Consider the following 22,410-nt stretch of genomic DNA (forward strand, 5'->3'; position numbering starts at 1 on the left):
TGTGTATGTGTATGTATATGTGTGTTTAACACTTGAATTGTGAACAAAGTCCTGGGGTCCAAAATCCCCTAGCTTTTTGAAAAACTGGATAAATGGCCAGTTCATGCACCCCGTTATTTTGGGCCACTTATTTATCCTCTGTAAGTCAAGAGCTAAGAATTTTGCGTCCATGGCTTATTTCTATTTTGGTTCTTTATTTTACTGAGTTACTGTAAAGATATTTTAGCAAGTCTTCTGGTTTGTTGTTTGTTTTTGTTTTCTAAATATTTCTATAAGGAAACAAGGGCCTGAAGTTTCCGAATCTGCCAAAGTGATGTCAGTCTTAATCTCTTTGTTTACTAAGAGGTATTTATAATCATTTTGTTCTACAATTTGTAAATTCCTTCATCAGAAGTATTATATCTGGAGAGCTTTGTACTCAAAACCAGACTTCTCTAAATGTACCTCTCAGAGGGCACAGACATCTCAGGCATTTTTTAAAAAATATAAATAAATGGCATTGGCTTGAAAATTGTACTACTAGGCCAGTACATATAAAGCTTGAGCATTAGCCATTCTGCTGACACCCCAAGCATTCATCTTTCTCAGAAAACCTCTAACCCATGAAAATATACTCTTGAGTAGGATGTGGTAGTTTGTGGAAAGGAGACTAAGAGGTAGATTGTCAAGTTACAATATTTCATCTCTGTCCAACCTGAGACAGGATCATATGACATGATTTCTGCCTGACACTAACATAAGCAGGAAATGTACTTTTCTTTTCAAAGTTCCTTACATCTGGGTTTCATTACAAACTGGCTATATCTTTTCAGCATGTTCATTTTAAAAGCTCCAAAGTTTTTTTCTTCCTCCAGTAAAATAATACCATTTCCAAATAATTTAATTCCACAGAAGATTCCTAATAAGCCTTTGCAAATGTTGTGATTAAAGAAATCTGGCTTAGGGCCACAAAGTGTTCTTATATTTGTGGCTGAATAAGAATTTTTTAAAAGATTTTATTTATTTACTTGACACAGAGAGAGAGATCACAAGTAGACAAAGAGGCAGGCGGGTGGGGTGGAGCAAGCTCCCTGCTGAGCAGAGAGCCTGATGTGGGGCTTGATCGCAGGACCCTGAGATCATGACCTGAGCTGAAGGCAGGGGCTTAACCCACTGAGCCATGCAGGCACCCCTGAAAAAGAAATTTCTAATGGTTGCACACACCTCTGAAAAAGGTGAGACATTTCACAAGAGACACATGTGATGTAGCCCATTGTCTAAACTCTGCACTATCCTGTTAGTGTCCTTTTGGAAGACGAGAGATTTGGCCTTGTGCTTAGTTAGCTTGCCCTCTATCATACGGAATTTTGTAAGTCCCTTCTTGCATTTTGTTTCCTCTGTAATTGATTAGTACTACACCAGAGGTAGTTATAAAAGTTCAATTCCCACATTTCAGTGTTATTTTGGGAGATGCTACATTGGTAATTCTGACAACAATCATTTCTCAGATGACCTCTAAGAACAAATATTTTAAAAATGAACTTATCAGTAAATACAGGACATGTAGATGCAAAGTAACTTTAGCTTTAAATTGGGTATATTCAATACTGAGGTCATTTAAAAAAAAATTGGAAAACCCATGCTAATGTTTTTATTGATAGAATGATTCGTACTAGTAGTAAAAATAGGGACTTATAGTTTTTGTTTGTTTATTTGTTTATGTTTTTTTGTTTTTGTTTTTCTTTTTGGGGATAGCGAGAGAGTTGTAGTTTTTATTCAATACCTTCACAGGCATTTCCAAAAAACACAATTCTCTAGCAATTCTTTGTCCCAAAGGTTAGTAAAAGAATTCTAAAGAAATTGTCAATTGCCTTAATATGTTAGATATAAGTTCTGAAATCTCAACCATGTCTTATATGACAGAGATCCGTTCACGTGAATTTTCGCATTATTCAAGGACTGAACTTTATAAAACTGTGGTTGAGAAAATAGTTGTACATTATAGTTAATTAATTTTAGAAAATATTCTAAATCAATGGAATCAACTGGAATCAATTCTAGTTACAGCTACTTAAAATAAGATGTTTTGAAACGAGGTCAAGTACTCTATCATTATCCTCTAAATCTCAGATCCTCCTCTCATTTGTGCCATTCTTACTGTGTTTGATTCTTCATTTTATCTTCCTGCTCATGAAGTTCACTCTGCAGGGCCACTGAAGTTTTCTGACTGGCTTGCATGCCTTTCATTTTGGCTAGGAGAAAATTCTCTTTTCTTTCCTGGGGAAACAAGTCACAATACTAGTAATAAATATAGCTGAAGTTCAAGGTAGATTTTTTTTTTTCAAGTGACCTCAGCTGTTAATCTAACTACCTCAAATCATCTGCCAGATCTAATAATTTCTTTCCCAAGCTGGTGCCAGAACCAGGTTTCTAAAGTAAGTATGCAAGCACTGACATAGCCAATACTAGTACTGGTTAATCATATTATGCAAATCAAGGTGAAGGTGTGTGGCCTTCACTGGAAGCAGCTCAAGAAACAAGGTGGCAACCCAGCACAGATACCTTTATGACTATAACCTTCACATCTGGCCAACACTGCCTGTTAGAACACTGTGAGGTAATGTCTCCATGGTTACAAAGTTCCAGTCTCTGAGCAATTATGTTGACACTGCACCTGCTTTGTAGTTTGCAGACATTAAATATGGTAACTTGTTTTTAGGAGAGTCAGACAAATTTTGCCACCAAAATATTCAATAACCTATTTTGGATTTATGAGGCTCAAAGCTAGTATGTAAATATTTGGAGCTTTAGTCACTGTTTTTAATTGTTTTTTTTTTTTTTTTTTTTGTTTTGTTTTGACAAATGCTCTTTGAACACATGGAAATAGCCAAGCAGCAGGAACAGAAAACTTGTGTACTTTTCAGGCAGAAAGAAAGCTATTCATAGAAGTAGTGAAATCAAAGCCAGGAGATTTACATTCTTCTAGTTATGCCAGCAGTATGATTTAGAAGAAATCAGTTAGTTCAGATTCTAATCTTGAATAAAAGATTCACACTTAAATGTTTTATGGTAATGATGGTATAAGAATAAAATTAACACTGTACACAGTTATAAGATATATTAGCAATATGATTACTGGAGGAGTACATTCATTCAATAAATATTTAAATGAACATCTATTCTGTACCAGGAACCAGAGAGATACTATGAATAAATAGTTCTTGCTTCAAGGAATAATGATAAAATATCTTCCAATAAGGATTAGAAAATGGCTTCCATCATGGAATGATGAGCATTATTTAATAAAAGGACAATGAACAAAGTAACTGTTTTAATAAGTCAAGAGAAAACGATTTCTTGGGGACCCTGTGAAATAGTGGGATAGGAAGATCCTAAACTCACCTTGTCACACAGATACTCTTAGATAACAACCACATCAATATAACTAACCCAGAAAATGATTGAAGACTGGCATAATAGACTCACTACAGTTAACTGTAGAAAGGAGGCCACATGAGAAAATGGTGAAAGGGGGGCACCTGGGTGGCTCAGTGGGTTAGGCCTCTGCCTTCAGCTCAGGTCATGATCTCAGGGTCCTGGGATCGAGCCCCACATCCGGCTCTCTGCCCCGCAGGGAGCCTGCTTCCCCCCACCTCTCTCTGCCTACTCTCTCTGTAAAATAAACAAATAAAATCTAAAAAAAAAAAAAAAAAAAAAGAAAATGGTGAAAGGATGGAGCCCCAGTTGGGAAATAACCTAATTTTAGAGTCTAACCACAAAGACTAGAGGGACACCACAAACAGAGGAAAGGGAGAGGAACAGGTCCCACACCAGGCATCCCAAACATGCAGGACCTACACTGGGAAGATGAGTCCCCATAACATTTGGTTTTGAAAATCAGAGAGCTTAACTTTGTGAGTTTTTTTACTTTGTGAGGTTTTTTTTTTTTCAGATTTTATTTATTTATTTGACAGAGATCACAAATAGGCAGAGAGGCAGGCAGAGAGAGAGAGGAAGGGAAGCAGGCTCCCTGCTGAGCAGAGAGCCCGATGCAGGGCTCAATCCCAGGACCCTGGGATCATGACTGAGTCGAAGGCAGAGGCTTTAACCCAGTGAGCCACCCAGACGTCCCAACTTTGTGAGTTTTTACAGTCATTGGGGTTTAACACTAGGAACTTTTACAAATTAGTGGATCAGCTCCAGGAGGGCCAGAGGATGAGAGAAAATAGTCTCTACCCTTAAAGAGACAGCACACACATAACCCTGCCAAGATACAGCATATAAGTAGCAGTTTGAAAAGCACCTGGAGATTTATTTACTAATCTCAAAATGTGTGCTAGAGGGGCAGAAATCTTTAAGAAATTTCTCTAAGAACAGAAGAGCTGGTGGGCACCATTCCCCCATTTATACCCAGCCTAGATACCCAGACATATGTGGGAATCAACATGAACACTTGCTACTTAGCCCAGGTTTCATTCTGCAAGCAGATGGGCACTTACCTTGCTAACACCTATGTGCTCTACCTCCACATTCTCCTGCACACCGTCCCATTCAACCTACCTCAATCCTTCCAAAGCTACACCTGATGCATTTTATTCTGCAAGCAGCCCTGACAGTGGCTAGCACCACTCCAAAGTGACTCTTGCTCTGGTGAGAAGGGAAGATAATCACACACACACCAGTTCCACTGAAGCCCCAGAAATGGGCTGGGGGGGAAATGTGATGTGACTGCTGGCTCAGCCCACCAACAAAAACCTCATAGGGGGCAGCACAAAGAGAGGGGTCTGTAATTGGGGGCTGGGAGTGGTCACTGCAACCCAAAAAGACAGACTCAGGACAGATACCTGGCCTGATAGCTAGTCTCATTCTAAAAAAAAAAAAAAAAAAAAAAAAGCCACTCAGGAGACAATGCAGGGACAGTGTCCTGCAGGTCTGCAGGTAGGTGTGGCCACAATTCATAGTTCTGGCAAACAGGATGATAGCAAGCATCTGGTCTGACCCAATTACAAGCCCAAAGTCACCCCAGACTGGCTCTATAATAGTACAGATGCCAAATCCTGCTCACAAGAAAGATGGCTTTGCAGCTGACTGGACTGAAGGCAAATGTTCCTCAACCACAATGGAAGTGTGCATGCAACACACATAGGAGACATCTCTGAAGTGACAGGTTCTGGTGAACAAGGAACATTGCACTATGGGGCACAACAGGACCTCTTCTTCATAAGTTTACTACTTTTAAGAGCAGGAGATATAGTTGGCTTTCTTAATACATAGAAACAAACACAGAGAATTAGACAAAAATGAGGCAGAGGAATATATCCCAAAGGAAAGATCAGGACAAAATCACAACAAAATGATTTGGAGACGAGCAAGATGCTTCTTAAAGAATTCAAAGTACTAGTCATAAAGATACTAATTGGATGTGAGAAAAGACTGGAGGATCTCAGTGAGACCTTAAACAAAGAGAAAATATTAAAAAAAGAACCAATCAATGATGTAGAATTCAACTGCTAAAATTAAAAGTACACTGGAGGGAATCAATAGTAGAGCAGAAAAAGCAGAAAAATGAATCAGTGAACTGGAAGACAGAATAATAGAAAGCAAAGCAACTGAACAACAAAAAGAAAAAAAGTACAATAAAAAATGAGAATACATCAAAGAAACTCAGTGACATCATCAAAGATAGTAAAATTCACATAATAGGGATCCCAGAAATAGAAAATAGAGAGGGGGGGGCAGAAAATTAATTTGAAGAAATGAGAGCTGAAAACCTCCCTAATCTGGGAAAGGAAATAGACATCCAGATCTAGAGGCACGGAAAACCCAGGGATGTCCAACACTGAGACACATAATATTCACAATGGCAAAAAGTAATGGCAAAGAGAGACTCTTAAAGGCAACAACAAAAAGAAAACAGTTGCATACAAGGGAAACCCAATAAAGCTATCTGCTGATTTTTTTTTCAGCAGAAATTTTGTAAGCCAGAGGTTTGGCATGATATATTCAAAGTGCTAAAAGGAAAAAGTCTGAAACCAAAAACACTCTATCCAGCAAGGCTATCATTCAGAATAGAAGGAGAGATAAAAGTTTCTCAGACAAACAAAACTGGAAGGAGTTCATCACCACTAAATCAGCCATATAAGAAATGTTAAAGGGAATTCTTTGAGTGGAAAGAAATAGCCAAGTGGAAAGAATAAGAAAATTATAAAAGGAAAAAATTTCACAGGTACATTTGAACAATAATACAAGTAGTAGATTACTTATAAAACCAGTATAGTTAAACCACAGAAACAGTACAGTCATATCTATAAAAATCAGTCAAGGACTAACAAAAATAAAAGATGTAAAGTATGACATCATATATACAAAATGTGGGAGGAGAGAGTAAAAATGTAGTGCTTTTAGAATGGGTTCAAACTTAAGCAACCATCATCCTAATAGAGACTGCTATATGTATAGGGTATTATATACCAACCTAATGATAATCACAAATAGAAAACTGTAAAAGATATGCAAAGAAGAAAAGAAACAAATCCAAGTATATCACTAAGGAAAGTAATCAAACCAAAAGGGAAGAGAACAAGAAAATAAAGGAAGGGAGAAGAACTACAAAAACTACCATAAAACAAGCAACAAAATGGCAAAAACTACATACCTATCAGTAATTACGTTGAATGTAAATGGACTAAATGCTCACATCAAGACATAGGAGGACAGAATAGATTAAAAAAAAACAAGCCCCATCTATATGCTGTCTATACGTGACTCAATTCTAACCTAAAGATGCATGCAAATTAAAAGTGTGGGGATGAAAAAACAATTATCAGGGGAGCCTGGGTGGCTCAGTGGGTTAAAGTCTCTGCCTTTGGCTCAGGTCATGATCCCAGGTTCCTGGGATCGAGCCCCGCATCGGGCTTTCTGCTCAGAGGGGAGCCTGCTTCCTCCTCTCTCTCTCTCTGCCTGCCTCTCTGCCTACTTGTGATCTCTGTCAAATAAATAAATAAAATCTTAAAAAAATTATCATCCAAATAGAAATGAAAACAAAACCAAAAATAAACAAATAAAAACAAACAAGTGAAAAGAAACTTGGGGGATACTGACAAAATAGTCTTTAAAACAAAGACTGTAACAAGAGACAAAGAAGGATACTACCTAATGATAAAAGGAATAATCCAAAAAGAAAATATAACAATTGTAAATATTTATGCACCCAACATGGAAGCATCCAGCTACATAAAGCACCTATTAACAGACATAAAGGGAGTAATCTTTAGAAATACAATAATAGTAAAGGACTTTATCACCCCTCTTACATCAATGGCTAGATCATCTAGATGGAAAAATCAACAAGGAAAGAGTGGCTTTAAATGACACATGGGACCAAATGGATCTAACAGATATATTCAGAACATTTCATCCAAACACAGTGTAATACACAGTTTTTTTTTCAAGTGCACATGGAACATTCTCTAAAATAGACTGCATGTTGGGCCACAAAACAAATCTTAAAAAATTCAAAAAGATTGATATTGTATCATGCATCTTTTCTGATCATAATGATATGAAACTAGAAATCGAACACACACACACACCCACACACACATCTGGAAGAACACAAATACATGGAGGCTAAACAACATGGGGTCCTAGACAATGAATGGGTCAACCAAGAAATCAAAGATGAAATTAAAAAATATATGGAGACAAATGAAAATGAAATCTTTGGGATGCAGTAAAAGCTATTCTAAGAGGGACAATTCAGCAATACAGGCCTACCTCAGAAAACAAGAAAAATCTCAAATAAACAACCTAACCTTACACCTAAAAGAGATACAAAAGGACAACCAAACCCAAAGTCAACAGAAGGAAGAAACTAATAAAGATTAGAGTAGAAATAAATGAAATAGAGACTAAGAAAGCAAAAGAACAGGTTAATAAAACCAGGAAGAGTTTCTTTAAAAAGATCAATAAAATAGAAAACTCTTTAGCTAATTCATCAAAAAAGGAAAAAGGGAGGACTTAAATAAAATCAGAAATGAAAGAAGAGAAATAAAATGGGCATCACAGAAATTATAAAGGATTATTAAAGAATATTCCTAGAAACATAGAGATCCCAAAATTGAATCAGGAAGAAACAGAAAATCTGAACAGACTAATTGCTAGTAATGAAATTAAATCAGGAACCAAAATCTCCCAACAAACAAAAGTGCATGCCCAGATGGCTTCACAGGTGAATTTTACCAAACATTTAAAGAAAAGTTAATAACTATTCTTTTCAAACTATTCCAAAAAATAAAAGAGGAAGGAGACCTTTCAAATTCATTCTGAGGCCAGCATTTCCCTGGTAACAAAACCAGATAAAAACACTACAGAAGAGAAAAAACTACAGGCCAGTATCTGTGATGAAGATAGATGCAAAGATCCTCAACATATTTAGCAAACTGAATCTAACAATACATTGAAAAAATTATTCACTATGAACGAGTGGAATTTATTTCAGGAATTCAAGTGTTGTTCAATATTCACAAATCAATGTGATACATCACATTAAAAAAAGAGGATAAAAACCATATGATCATCTCAATTGGTGCAGAAAAAGCATTTGACAAAGTACAACATCCATTCATGACACAAACCAACTTATACAAGTCAACACCAAAAACCCACAAATAATCCAATTAAAAATGGTCTGAAGACATGAAGACATTTCTCCAAAGAAGACATACAGATGGCTTATAGACACATGAAAAGATGCTCAAAATCACCAATCATCAGAGAAATTAAAATCAAAACCACAATGAAATATCACCTTAAACTTGTCAGAACAGCTAAAATCAAAAACACAAGAAACAACAAGTGTTCACAAGGATGTATAGAAAAAGGAACCCTGTGCACTGTTAGTGGGAATGCAAACTGGTGCAGCAACCTTGGAAAACAGGATGGAAGTTCCTCAAAAAATTAAAAATGGAATTACCATATCATTCAGTAATTCCACCTCTGGCTTTTTACCCCCCCAAAATGAAAGCAATAATTTGAAAAGATATATGCACCCTCTCTTCACTGTAGCATTACTTACAATAGCCAAGATATGGAAGCAACCCAAGTTCCATCAACATATAAAATATAAGTGGATAAAGAGGAGGTAGTGCGTGCATGTGTGTGTGCATGTGTGTGTGCGTGTATACACACATATATAATGGAATACATATACTAAATAATGGAATGTATATAATATATAATGAATTATATAATATATAATAATGGAATAGACACACCCATATAATGGACTATTACTTAGCCATAAAAAATAATGAAGTCTTACCATTTGTAAAAACAACATCAATGGATCTAGAGGATATAGTGCTAAATGAAGTAAGTCAGAGAAAGGCAAATACCATATGATTTCACTCATATGTGGAATTTAAGAAACTAAACAAAGAAAAAGAGAAACAAACAAACAAATAAAAAAACCCAGATTTTTAAATATGGAGAACAAACTGGTGGTTGTCAGAGGGCAGGTGGGTTGGGTAATGGGTAAAACAGGTGAAGGGAATTAGGAGTTCACTTGTGAGCACTGAGTAATGTATAGAATTGTTGAATCACTATATTATACACTAAGTGTAAACTAATATAACACTGCATATTAATTATACTTCAATTTTAAAAATGAGTTAAAAAAGGACAAGAAGTATACTACATAATGAAAGAAGTAAGCTAGAGGAAGGCAAACATTTGGCTATATTCTCCCTATTTTAAAAAGGAAGCAAAATCCTTTTAGGATTGTGGGCCAATTATATAAACATAGCACAGAGATTTACAAATTTATAATTATGCTTAGAAAATAAGTAAAAATGGATTTATTATTTCTTGCCACTATTCCAGTTTCCTTACCTATCTGGATGGTATCCTAGCTGTTGGAATTTTCTGTACTTGAATTATGTATATCCATGAAGTCATTATGACCTCATTTGTTTTATCAGCTTATTCACATTTTCCAACATAGTATGGAAAAACAAAATTCCATCAACTGAGAAAAACTTTGAAAAGCTTTAAATTTGTGAATGTTCTAACAGTCATCTCCCATGTAGGATTTTTCCTTGTTTCTTTTCCTAAAATTATAGCATATATGCAACTAAAATCAATTTCCTTTTTTTCAGCTACTCAAACTAAGTCAGTGGTTCTCAGTAGGGGACGGATTGAACCATTGAGGCATTTCGTAAATGTGAAGGGAAAGTCACAGTAGTCATGACAATTTGGTGGGGGTGTTCCTGCATTTAGCAGACAGGAGCCAGAAATTCTACGCTATCTGAAATGTGGCAAATAATTTTCCCACATACTACACAATTTTCCAGACATTCATACATTGAAAAATAATTTATAATTATCTGAGTGTAATGCCCAATTCCATATTACATATAAATATAAAATATTTTCACACTTTAAATATATACCAAAATTTCCAGGAAGTAACTACTTATTGTTCACACTGAGGGAAGGGTGTATGTTGGTTTGTACAGGACTTTTCTGAGAGTTGTTTGTCAGTTTAGAAAAATTACATTATCAATTGTAATACCATTTGGTACATTCATGTGGTTTATATAACTTACCTGACAATAGGTAAGAGCAGCAAAAACAACAACAAAATCAACCTGATATTTAATAATACTAGGGAATAATTATTAAATGTTTAAGGTGTGTTTGATATTATGATTGTATTCTTTAAGGAGAATCCTTATTGTTTAGACATACATACTGAGGCATTTTTAGATAAAATTAGATGATGTGTGGATTTGCTTCGAAATAATACAGAGTATAGGGAATGGATGTAGATGTAGATGAAAAAGACAGGTCATGATTTGTAACTGTTGAAGCTGGGTAATGGGTACTTGGAGCTTTTTTGTACATTATGTCTATTTCTTCTTTAAATCATTGGATTTTTTCCATAGTAAAAAGGCTAGAGAGAAATTTCATTTTGGCATCAGTAGACTTTAAACATCAATAGTATCATCATCATGGCTGTCTCTAGCTTGGAAGGATAGGGTCAAGCAAGATCTAAAAGAGAAAACAAACACCTACTGTTCATGAGGTACAACAGTCTTTTTTTAAAAATTTAAATTCAATTAGCCAACATATAGTACATCATTAGTTTTTGATGTAGTGTTCAATGATTCATTAATTACATATAACACCCAGTGCTCATCATATCACATTCCCTCCTTAATGCCCTTCACCAAGTTACCCCATACCCCACCCATCTCCCCTTCTGCAACCCTCAGTTTGTTTCTCAGAGTAGAGTCTGTCATGGTTTGTCTCTCTCTGATTTCTTCCCATTCAGCTTTCCCTCCCTTCCCCTATGATCCTCTTCACTATTTCTTATGTTCCACATGTGAGTGAAATCATATAATTGTCCTTCTCTGATTTATTTCACTTAGCATAATCTCCTCCAATTCCATCCAGGCTGATGTAAATGGTAGATATTCATCCCTTCTAACGGTTGAGTGTAATTTCATTGTATATATGAACCACATCTTCTTTATTCATTCATCCAGTGAAGGACATCTCGGCTTCTTCCACAGTTTGGTTATTTGGACATTGCTGCTATGAATGTTGGGGTGCAGGTGCCCCTTCTTTTCACTACATCTGTATGTTTGGGGTAAATACTCAGTAGTGCAATTGCTGGGCCATAGGGTAGCTCTATTTTTAATTTTTTGCAGACACTCCATATTGTTTTCCAGAATGGCTGTACTGGTTTGCATTGCCACCAACAGTGTAAGAAAGTTCCCCTTTTCTCCATATCCTCGCCAACATTTGTTGTTTCCTGCCTTGTTAATTTTAGCCATTCTAACTGGTGTGAGGTGGTATCTCATTGTGGTTTTGATTTGAATTTCCCTGATGAAAAGTGACATGGAACATTTTCTCATGTGTCTGTTGGCCATTTGGATGTCTTCTTTGGACAAGCATCTGTTCATATCTTCTGTCCATTTTTTGACTGCAGTATTTGTTTTTTGGGTGTTGAGTTTGACAAGTTCTTTATAGATCTTGGATACCAGCCCTTTATTTGCAATGTCATTTGCAAATATCTCCTCCCATTCTGTGGATTGCCTCTTTGTTTTGTTGACTATTTCTTTTGCTGTGCAGCAGCTTTTTATCTTGATGAAGTACCAAAAGTTCATCTTTGCTTTTGTTTCCCTTGCTTTTGGAAATGTGTCATGAAAGAAGTTGCCGTGGCAGAGGTCAAAGAGGTTACTGCCTATGTTCTCCTCTAGGGTTTTGATGGATTCCTATCCCACATTGAGGTCTTTCATCCATTTTGAGTTTATCTTTGTGGATAGTGTAAGAGGATGGTCCATTGTCATTCCTCTGCCTGTGGCTGTTCAATTTTCCCAGCACCCATTATTGAAGAGACTGTCTTTTTTTCAATTGGATATTCTTTCCTTCTTTGTCAAAGATTAGTTGACCATAGAGTCAAGTGTTGATTTCTGGGCTCTCTATTGTGTTCCATTGTTCTATGTGTGTTTTTGGGCCAGTACCATGCTGTCTTGATGATCACAGCTTTGTAATATAGCTTGAAGTCAAGCATTGTGATGCCCCCAACTTTGGTTTTCTTTTTCAACATTCCCCTGGCTATATGGGGTCTTTTCTGGTTCCATACAAATTTTAGGATTGTTTGTTCCAGCTCTGTGAAAAATGTTGATGGTATTTTGATAGGGATTGCATTGAAAGTGTAGATTTCTCTGGGAAGCATAGACATTTTAGCAATGTTTATTCTTCCAGTCCATGAGCATGGAATGTTTTTCCATCTCTTTGTGTCTTCCTCAATTTCTTTCATAAACATTCTGTAGTTTCTAGAGTACAGATCCTTTACCTCTTTGGTTAGGTTTATTCTTTATACCTAAATAAAATACCTATTTTATGGCTTTTGGTGCAATTGTAAATGGGATTGATTTCTTGATTTCTCTTTCTTCAGTCACATTGTTAGTGTATAGAAAAGTGATTTCTGTGCATTGATTTTGTATCCTGCCATGTTACTGAATTGTTATATGATTCTAGCAATTTTGAAGTGGGGTCTTTGGGGTTTTCCACATAAAGTATCACGTAATCTGTTGAGAGAGGGAGTTTGACTTCTTTGCCAATTTGGATGCCTTTTATTTCTTTGTTCTCTGATTGCTGAGGCTAGGACTTCTAGTACTATATTGAACAATAATGGTGAGAGTGCACATCCCTGTTGTGCTCCTGACCTTAAGGGAAAAGCTCCAAGCTTTTCCCCATTAAGAATGATATTTGCCATGGGCTTTTCATAGATGGCTTTTATCCTATTGAAGTATGTTCCCTGTATCCCTACACTGTGAAGAGTTTTAATCAATAAAGGATGAGGTATTTTGTCAAATGCTTTTTCTGCATCAGTTGAAAGGATCATATGGTTCTTGTCTTTTCTTTTATTAATGTAATCTATCACATTGATTGATTTGCAGATGTTGAACCATGCTTGCAGCCCAGGAATAAATCCCACTTGGTTGTGGTGAATAATTCTTTTAATGTACTGTTGGGTCCTATTGGCTAGTAGCTTGGTGAGAATTATTGCATCCATGTTCATCAGGGATACTGGTTTGTAATTCTCGTTTTTGATGGAGTCTTTGGTTTGGTGATCAAGGTAATGCTGGCTTCATAGAACAAGTTTGGAAGTTTTCCTTCCATTTATATTTTTTGAAAGAGTTGCAGTAGAATATGTAGATTTTTCTTTAAATATTTGGTAGATTTCCCATGGGAAGCCACCTGTCTTTGGACTAATTTTTGGGGGGAGGTTTTTGATTAGTGCTTCAATTTCCTTGCTGGTTATGCATCTGTTCAGATTTTCTATTTCCTCCTGTTTCAGTTTTGGTAGTTTCCAGGAACACATCCATTTCTTCTAGATTGTCTAATTTGTTGGCATATATTTGTTCATAATATATACTTATATTTGTATTTCTTCAGTGTTGGTTGTGACTTCTCCCCTTTCATTCATGATTTTATTAATCTGGGTCCTTTCTCTTCTCTTTTGGATAAGTCTGGCCAGAGGTTTATTGATCTTATTAATTCTTTGAGAGAACTAGCTTCTAGTTTTGTTGATCAATTCTACTGTTCTTCTGGTTTCTATTTTGTTGATTTCTGTGCTCATCTTTATTATTTCTCTCCTCATGCTTGGTTTAGGCTTTATTTGCTGTTCTTTCTGTAGGTTTTTAGGTGTAAGATTAGCTTCTGTATTGGGGATTTTTCTAATTTTTTAAGAGAGTCTTGTATTGCAATGTACATCCTTCTTAGAACAGCCTTTGCTGTAAAGAGGTTTTGAACCTCTTTAGTTTCCATGAATTTTTAAAAATTCTTCTTTAATTTCCTGGTTGACCCATTCATTCTTTAGTAGGATCTTCTTTAAGCTCCAAGTGTTGGAGTTCCTTCCAAATTTTCTCTTGTGATTGAGTTCAAGTTTCAAAGCATTGTGGTCTGAATGTATACAGGGAATAATCTCAATCTTTTTGTATAGACTGAGACCTGATTTGTGACCTAGGATATGATTTATTCTGGAGAAAGTTCCACATGCCCTTGAGAAGAATGTTTATTCTGTTGCTTTAGGATGGAGAGCTCTGAACATATTTGTGAAGTCCATCTGGTCCAGTGTGTCATTCAAAGCCCTTGTTTCCTTGTTGATCTTCTGCTTAGATGATCTGTCCATTGCTGTGAGTAGGGTGTTAAAGTTGCCTACTATTATTGTATTATTATCAACGTGTTTCTTTAATTTTGGTATTTATTGGTTTATATAATTGGCTGCTCCCAGGTTAGGGGCATAAATATTTACAATTGTTAGATCTTCTTGCTGGATAGAACCAGCATGCCTTTATATCATACCTTATATCATAACTTTAAGTATGATATAATGTCCTTCCTCATCTCTTATTAGTATTTGGCTTAAAATCTAATTTGACTGATATAAGAATTGATTCCCCCCTCAGCTTTCTCTTGATGTCCATTAGCATGATATATGATTTTCTACCCCATCACATTCAATCTGGAGGTGTCTTTGCATCTAAACTGAGTCTCTTGCAGACAGCATATTGATGTTTTTTTTTTTTTAATCCAATCTGATACCCTATGTCTTTTGACTGGTGCATTTAACCCATTTACATTCAGTGTAACTATTCAGAGATATGAATTTAGTGCCATTGTATTGCCTGTAAAGTCCTTGTTTCTGTAGATTGTCTATGTTTCTTTTTGGTATATGTTATTTTTGGGTTATCTCTTTGCTTACAGGATCCCCCTTAATATTTCTTGTAGGGCTGGTTTAATATTCACATATTCTTTCAGTTTCTGTCTGTCCTGGAAGCTCTTTATCTCTCCTTGCATTCTTTTTTTTTTTAATTTTTAAAAAGATTTTATTTATTTATCTGACAGAGATAGAAATCATACAAGCAGGGGGAGTGGCAGGCAGAGAGAGGGAGAAGGAGAAGCAGACTTCCCACTGAGTAGGGAGTCCAATGTGGGGCTTGATCCCAGGACCCTGAGATTGTGGCCTGAGCTGAAGGCAGACACTTAATGACTGAGCTACCCAGGTGCCCCTTTCTTTGCATTCTTAATGAGAGCCTTGCTGGATAAAGAATTCTTGGCTGCACGTTCTTCCCATTAGTATCCTGAATATATCATGCCAACCCTTTTTGGCTTTCTAGGCTTTATGTATAGGTCTGATATTAAATCTCATGTTCCTCCCTCTGTACATAAGGAAACTCCTATTTTTTTAAAAGATTTTATTTATTTATTTGACTGACAGAGATCACAAGTAGGCAGAGAGGCAGGCAGAGAGAGAGAGAGAGGAGAAAGCAGGCTCCCCACTGAGCAGGGAGCCCAATGCAGGGCTCGATCCCAGGACCCTGGGACCATGACCTGAGCCGAAGGCAGAGGCTTTAACCCACTGAGCCACCCAGGTGCCCCAGGAATCTCTTATCTTGAGCTGCTCTCAGGATAGCCTCTTTTCCTCTAAAATGTTCAAGTTTCCCTACTATATGTTGATGTATTGATCTATTTTTATTGATTTTGGGTCTGATGTTCTCTGCCTCTTGTACATGAATGCTTGTTTCCTTCTCCAGAGGAGAGAAGTTCTCAGCTATGATTTGCTCAAATATACTTTCTGCCCTCCCTTCTTCTCTTCCTCAGGCACCCCAATAATTCTGGCATTTGTTCATTTCAAAGCATCATTAAATTCTTGAAGCCTTTCTTCATGGGTTCTGAACTGTCTTTCTCTCTTTTCCTCTACTTCCTTCCTTTCCATCAGCCTGTCTTCTAGATCATTTACACTCTCTTCTGCCTTTTTCACCCTAGGTATTAGAGCATTCAATTTAGATTGCATCTCATTTATGACGTTTTTAAGTTTGTCCTGATTAGATCTCGTTTCTGCACTTAGAGATCCTTTACTGTCTTTTATGCTTTTTTCAAGTCCAGATATTAACTTTATAATTCCCATCCTGAATTACATCTCAGACATCTTACTTACAGCCATATCAATTAGCTCGTGACAGAGAAAATTACCTCTGGTTTCTTTTGTGGTAAATTCCTCCTTCTAGTAATTTTGCCCAGAGAAGAATAGGTAAGCAAGTGAGCAGAACCCAAAATAACAACCTTGACCTAAGCATAATACCCCCTAAACAAATCTGAAGTGGTTGGAAACCAAAACAGAAAAGCGAACAAAAAGCAAAACAGAACAAACAACAAAAAAAAAAAAAAAAAAAAAAAGAGAAAAAAACAAAGTTGGGGGGCAGGGTGATCCACTTGTTCCTAAGTGAATTCTGGTCTCTGTGTTAGAAGACACTACCTTCCAAAGTCACAAAGAAAGCAAAACTTATGCATATACAAAAATAAAATTGAATAGAGTGAAAAAGGACTAAAATGAAGCATGTATCTATTAAATGTAGATATAAAAAATAAAAGTTAAAAAGCGACTTAAAAACATAAGTTGGTAAAATAAGAAATGAACTGAAATGGGAAATAAATAAAAAAAATGGAAAATTTTTAGACTGAAAGATAACGAAATCATGAGAAAACCCTCAATCTCAATATACTATTTTCCTGCTGGTATTGGAGTTTTATGGCCTTATAACCTAGTAACCTGTTTGTAACCTAGTTTGCACCTGTTCTTCCAGATTGTCTTCTGGGGAGGGGCCTGCTGTGCTGTTTCTCAAGGTGTCTTTGCCTGGGCAAAGTTGCACTGCCCCTTGCCACAGGGCGGGGTTCAGTGTAAGCTGGTCCTCTGTGTGGCTCTTGTTCCCTGAAGGCTTTCTGTGCCTCTTTAGAGAATCAGAATAAAAATGGCTATGCCCTGATCTCTGGCCCAGAGCCAAAAGATCAAGGTTTTCCCTCTTTAATAAACCTTATGGGACAAACAGTGTTCACCCTTGTGTATGTCAAATTCCACAGACTCTTGCAGTGTGTGCCCACTGCAATCCTCCCAGGGGGAGTCCCTGGAAACTGCATGCATCACTGCCCTTTGTATGCCTTGGGACTGAGAACCGTTGTGGGTATACCCTGCTCCACTGCTCCTGGGCCACAGCTGGGTGTCACTCTATTGTCCTTTCTGGGGCCACTGCCACCCTGAGAGCTGTTACCTGGTCATGGACTTTTGCCATTTTGCCCCTCCTGGGGAATGGTAAACAATCCGTGCATTCCAGTCCTTTTCAGGGTGCTCTGGCAGAGAGTAGTCACCCAACTGGCCAGGCTCAGGAATTATGGCAACCAGAGCTGAGAATCCCCTCTTGGGTTTGCTGACCCTAACCACTTTCCCCAATCCATTATTTGGGCATTCTGCTGGTTCAGGTACCCTCCTCCTCCACCATTCATTCTGTGTCTCCTTGGACCCTGAGACCACAATGACCCACCTAGAATTCTGCTTTTTTCATCCCCTGAACCCTTTTCAGAAATGAATGTTTCTTACTGGAGCATATTTCTAAGGGTTCCAATTTTGCACTTCAGGGTTATATCACTTTCTGGTAGCTGGCTTATGAAGGCTTTCTCCCCTCTCCATTTATCTTTCGGTATTGCCCCACAGATTCATGTCTCTGCACCGTCTACCTTGCAAAAAGCAGTCACTCTTCTACTTGCAGAGTTACAGATATATTTTCCTATGCCTCAGGCTGAATTTATATGCCTTCAGAATGCTTTGATAGATATCCAGCTAAATTCAAGAGGCCAGAAGAAACGAGGCTCCCTACTCTGCTGCCATCTTGCTTCTCTCCCCTGAGGTATAATACTCTTTACACAGGTTCTTTCACCACAACTCTGGAAGATAGGAATTTCCCCATGTTCTCAAATAAGGAAGTGGAAGTTCATAAAGATGAATACCTCTTCCAAGGTTATACTGCCAATAAATGGGAAAGCCAGAATATGGTCTCACATTTATTACAAAGACACCTTCACTGCACTCCCTGTTTCTCTACTTTAGTTCCTGTCCAAAATCATCCTAACTCCTTCCATAGTAACTATCTGACTTTTTATCTACTCCTGAACAAGCTTTGCCCTGATTTTTTCTCTCTGCTTTGGTCTCAAATGACTCTCTCCTTTGGTTTCCAGACCCTGTGTCTATTCTCTCTTTGGTCCTACCTTCTGTTGGGAAAACACCACAATTTTGCATGAGAAATTGAAGTACTCCCCATGAGATAGAAATAGGGTAAAATAGGATGATAAAAACTGAGTTTTATTTTCTGAGCTTTCACCTTAAGAAAAAAATAAAAGTGGCAAAATAACGTGGCAAAATTCAGTAATTAAAAAAAACGGGAAAACATTACATTCACAAAGTTTTTTAAAAGTTGAAAATCAGGGCGCCTGGGTGGCTCGGTGGGTTGAGCCGCTGCCATCGGCTCAGGTCATGATCTCAGGGTCCTGGGATCGAGTCCCGCGTCGGGCTCTCTGCTCAGCAGGGAGCCTGCTTCCCTTCCTCTCTCTCTGCCTGCCTCTCTGCCTACTTGTGATCTGTCTGTCAAATAAATAAATAAAATCTTTAAAAAAAAAAGTTGAAAATCAGAAAGAATTGCCTTTATGTATTCTAGTCCTCTGTCTCCACATATGGAGAACATTTGCACAGTAGGGGATTTTATTAAATTGGTAATATAAATAAAACATCTTATGTGCATGCAGACTGTATATATAAAGAGAATTTTCATCCTTTCTCAAGCCATGGGTGGGAATTCCCATATTGAATAATATGCAGCTAAGAATTACAATTTAAAACATGACATGTTTCACTAGCTAAGATTCAAAGAGTTTGTATATATAGGGATACAGTTTCACACTTGCACCTATATAAATATAGTATAGATTCCAATTGTAAAGCATCTTCAGAGTCTAAAAATGTACTAGATTGGTTCATTTCCTCCACAAGATCCACATATAAGTAATGCAGCTGCAAACATATGTTATTATTTTACCTTGAAGTCAGGGTCACATTAAGGTCCTCGTGGAGGTGTTCACAGAAAAGGTAAAGAATAATTTTGGGGAAGTTCAAGTTTCAGATAGTTTGTCCAAATACCTTCATAGGTCATTCCAATCAGAAAATTCTATTGGGAAGCAACACTAAGATCTTAGATCTGCATATGTGATACTGAATACCAAACAATGGTTTTAATCTTCAGACATTTGTAACAGTTTTAGTTATGGTTCATAAATAACTGCATAGTTACTTCACACATAGGGTACATATATTATAGGCTTAGCCTCTACCCATGAATTTTTTTCCAACCCAAGTTCTTTAGAGGAATATAATACTTATTATTCTAAGACAATGCATCTCAGACTTATTTAGGCGGAGATCCAGATTACAGTCTTATTTGCAGAACATCATGTTCTTTGAAAAATATTTTTTAAAATTTATTTATATTTAAATATATTATTTTTATTTAAAAAATATAAATACACATATTTTATTTCATCTATACATTATTTCTAAATATCTTATTAGCAAAAATAAATCCATCTTATATTATTTGTATAGCATATAAACTCACAACCATCAGCTTATATGTCTTACAATAAAATAAAACATCCAACAAACTGTTGAACCAAGAAAAAATGATTGGTTTTGAGTTTTTCCATCAATCTGAATTTGCAACTTCATTTTCTTCAGTCATCTACTGGCAACCTTTAGCAGAAAAGTGGTGTTTGGAGACAAAGACATGTCAAAAATTATTGGAGAACAATTTGAATTGAGAAAATGCTATTAACTCTTTTTCTCTGCAAGCAGGGTAAAGGCAATCATTATTCAATATTATAATCAAATAAATGCTTTTTTCTCTATAGCTTATGGAATACTAATACCCCATAGAAACACCAAGGGAGAAGCACTGGAATAAGAGTATGCAAGAGTTATTAGAAGTCTGAACATGAGCCCTACCAATAGCTTCAGGAAAAAATATTAAGTCTAAATGGAGCCCAGCCAAGCTCAAAGTGGAAGCACACCAGGCAAAGCAGGGGTTGGGGGGAAAAGGACTCCTCTTCCTCTCTGGTTACTGCATACATAACAAATTTGATCAGTGGTATCTACTGCTAGCATTACTCATTATTGGTGATGATGATGGGTGGCAATGAGAGGTACAAGAATTAGTTATTCTTGAAAAATCCTATGATACTATTTACATACACGAAGCTCCTTTCATTATTCTGACAATTAGAGGTATAAGCAAACTTAAGTGGGGAAATTAAATTTAAGGTGGTTGCAGTTTCCTTCCTCATGTGCAAATGAGAGAACAAAAGAAATTTTTCTAAGAATATTAAGGACCCTGTGGTTTGAGTTATAACTTTCGCAAGAGGACAATTTTAACCTTCACTAGCAACAGAAAATAAGCCCCTGGGGTGGATAATACTGTGTCTGAAATTTTACCGTGTCATTTGTTTGAGACCCTGTATGTTAGCTGAGGTGAAACACCAGACATCTGAGACAGAATGAGAAAATTCATGCAGTGTCAGGAAACAGAACTCTCTAAAAGATCTTTGGCTACATGTAGATAGACTGATGCAATAGAAGAAAGACAAGCTGGACATTTTTATGAAATGTTTGAAACATCATCTAGCTAGTTTTGTTCTATTAGTCTTTGCCCTTTGTTCACATTTGTTTCTCCCTTAGCTTTTTGAATAAATCTTCTTACAATTCAGAGTCAGCCATAATCAATAGTGAATATTACTCCTATTGCTCTTAATAGCTATTATTTATCATGTTTCCTATTTGTGTTAGGTAGTCTATGTGCGTTATCTCATTTTACCCTTTTAAGGATGCATTATTATCTGCCTTTCACAGATTAGCAAATTGATGCCTATAGCAGTTAGGTAGTTGCTTAGAGTAATACAGCTACGAAGTAGTAGAACCAGGGCCAGAGTTTAAGTGTCTCTCAATTCAGGATTACTTTTCTTCACCATTACACCACACCATTCCCTGAAAAATATTGAGCACCACTGTTTAGAACTCGGCAATGAATTACTTTTGTTGTTCTGCTTAGGCAAGACTTCACAGAAGGGGTGAGGTAAGGTGGACCTCTAAAGATAGTTAGGACTTCAAAAGACAGACAATAAGAAGGCATATATTCCTATATTTTTATTTTTTTTAAAGATGTTATTTATTTATCTGAGAGAGAGAGAGAGAGAGAGCACGCATGAGTGGGGGTGAGGCAGAGGGAGAGCGAGAGGGGAGAAGCAGATTTCCTGTTGAGCAAGGAGCCCTGCTGGGGCTCTATCCCAGGACCCTGAGTTCATGACCTGAGCCGAAGGTAGACACTTAACCAACTGAGCTATCCAAGTACCCATTTTTTTGGCTTTTTTCCCAAGTTAATTTTCTCAATCCATTTAAAGAACCATCAATCAGTTTTTGATCTTTATTATATGATTATTTATATATTTTCTCTTTATTATACTTTTTCTTTAACTTTCTTTAGGTTCAGCTCGCTGCTGTTCTTTGTGTGAATACTTGAGATGGATGCTTTAATTGCTTTGCAGCCTATTTTTATTTTCTAATATAGGCAGTTGAGGCTATATATTTCCCACTAAGCATGGCTTAAAGCTTTATTTCATAAATTTATTATGTAGTATATTTTTAAAAGATTTTATTTATCTATTTATTTATTTATTTGACAGAGAGAGGGAGAGAGTGTGTACACAAGCAGCGGGGAGCAGCAGAAGGAGGCACCCTGCTGAGCAGAGAGCCTGATGTGGGACTTGATTCCAGGACTCCAGGATCACAACCTGAGCTGAAGTCAGATGCTTAAATGACTGAGCCACTCAGGTGCCCCTATTATGTAGTGTTTTATCATTTATTTCAATGTATTTTAAAAATTTAAAATAATAAAATGTAAAATTTAAGTTTTTTAAAAAATACCTATTGCTTAATTTCCAAACATAGGACAATTTTCTAGTTGTTGTTTTTTTTTGTTGTTG

The 22,410-nt window shown here is 36.7% G+C and overlaps 1 protein-coding gene across 1 annotated transcript in view; it reads right to left on the reverse strand.

Moving 5' to 3' along the window:
- The window catches only part of LOC111159961 (lamin tail domain containing 1), a 98,611-nt gene that overhangs the window by 57,868 nt on the left and 18,333 nt on the right, over positions 1-22,410 (reverse strand). Inside the window, exon 2 of the mRNA XM_022522679.1 lies at positions 2,138-2,277. Coding sequence (XP_022378387.1) covers positions 2,138-2,277 — 140 coding nt within the window. The remainder of the gene's footprint in view (positions 1-2,137; positions 2,278-22,410) is intronic.

Source organism: Enhydra lutris, unplaced genomic scaffold (assembly GCF_002288905.1).
Source record: "Enhydra lutris kenyoni isolate GAN:26980312 unplaced genomic scaffold, ASM228890v2 scaffoldscaffold72, whole genome shotgun sequence".
Classification (NCBI taxonomy): Eukaryota; Metazoa; Chordata; class Mammalia; order Carnivora; family Mustelidae; genus Enhydra; species Enhydra lutris.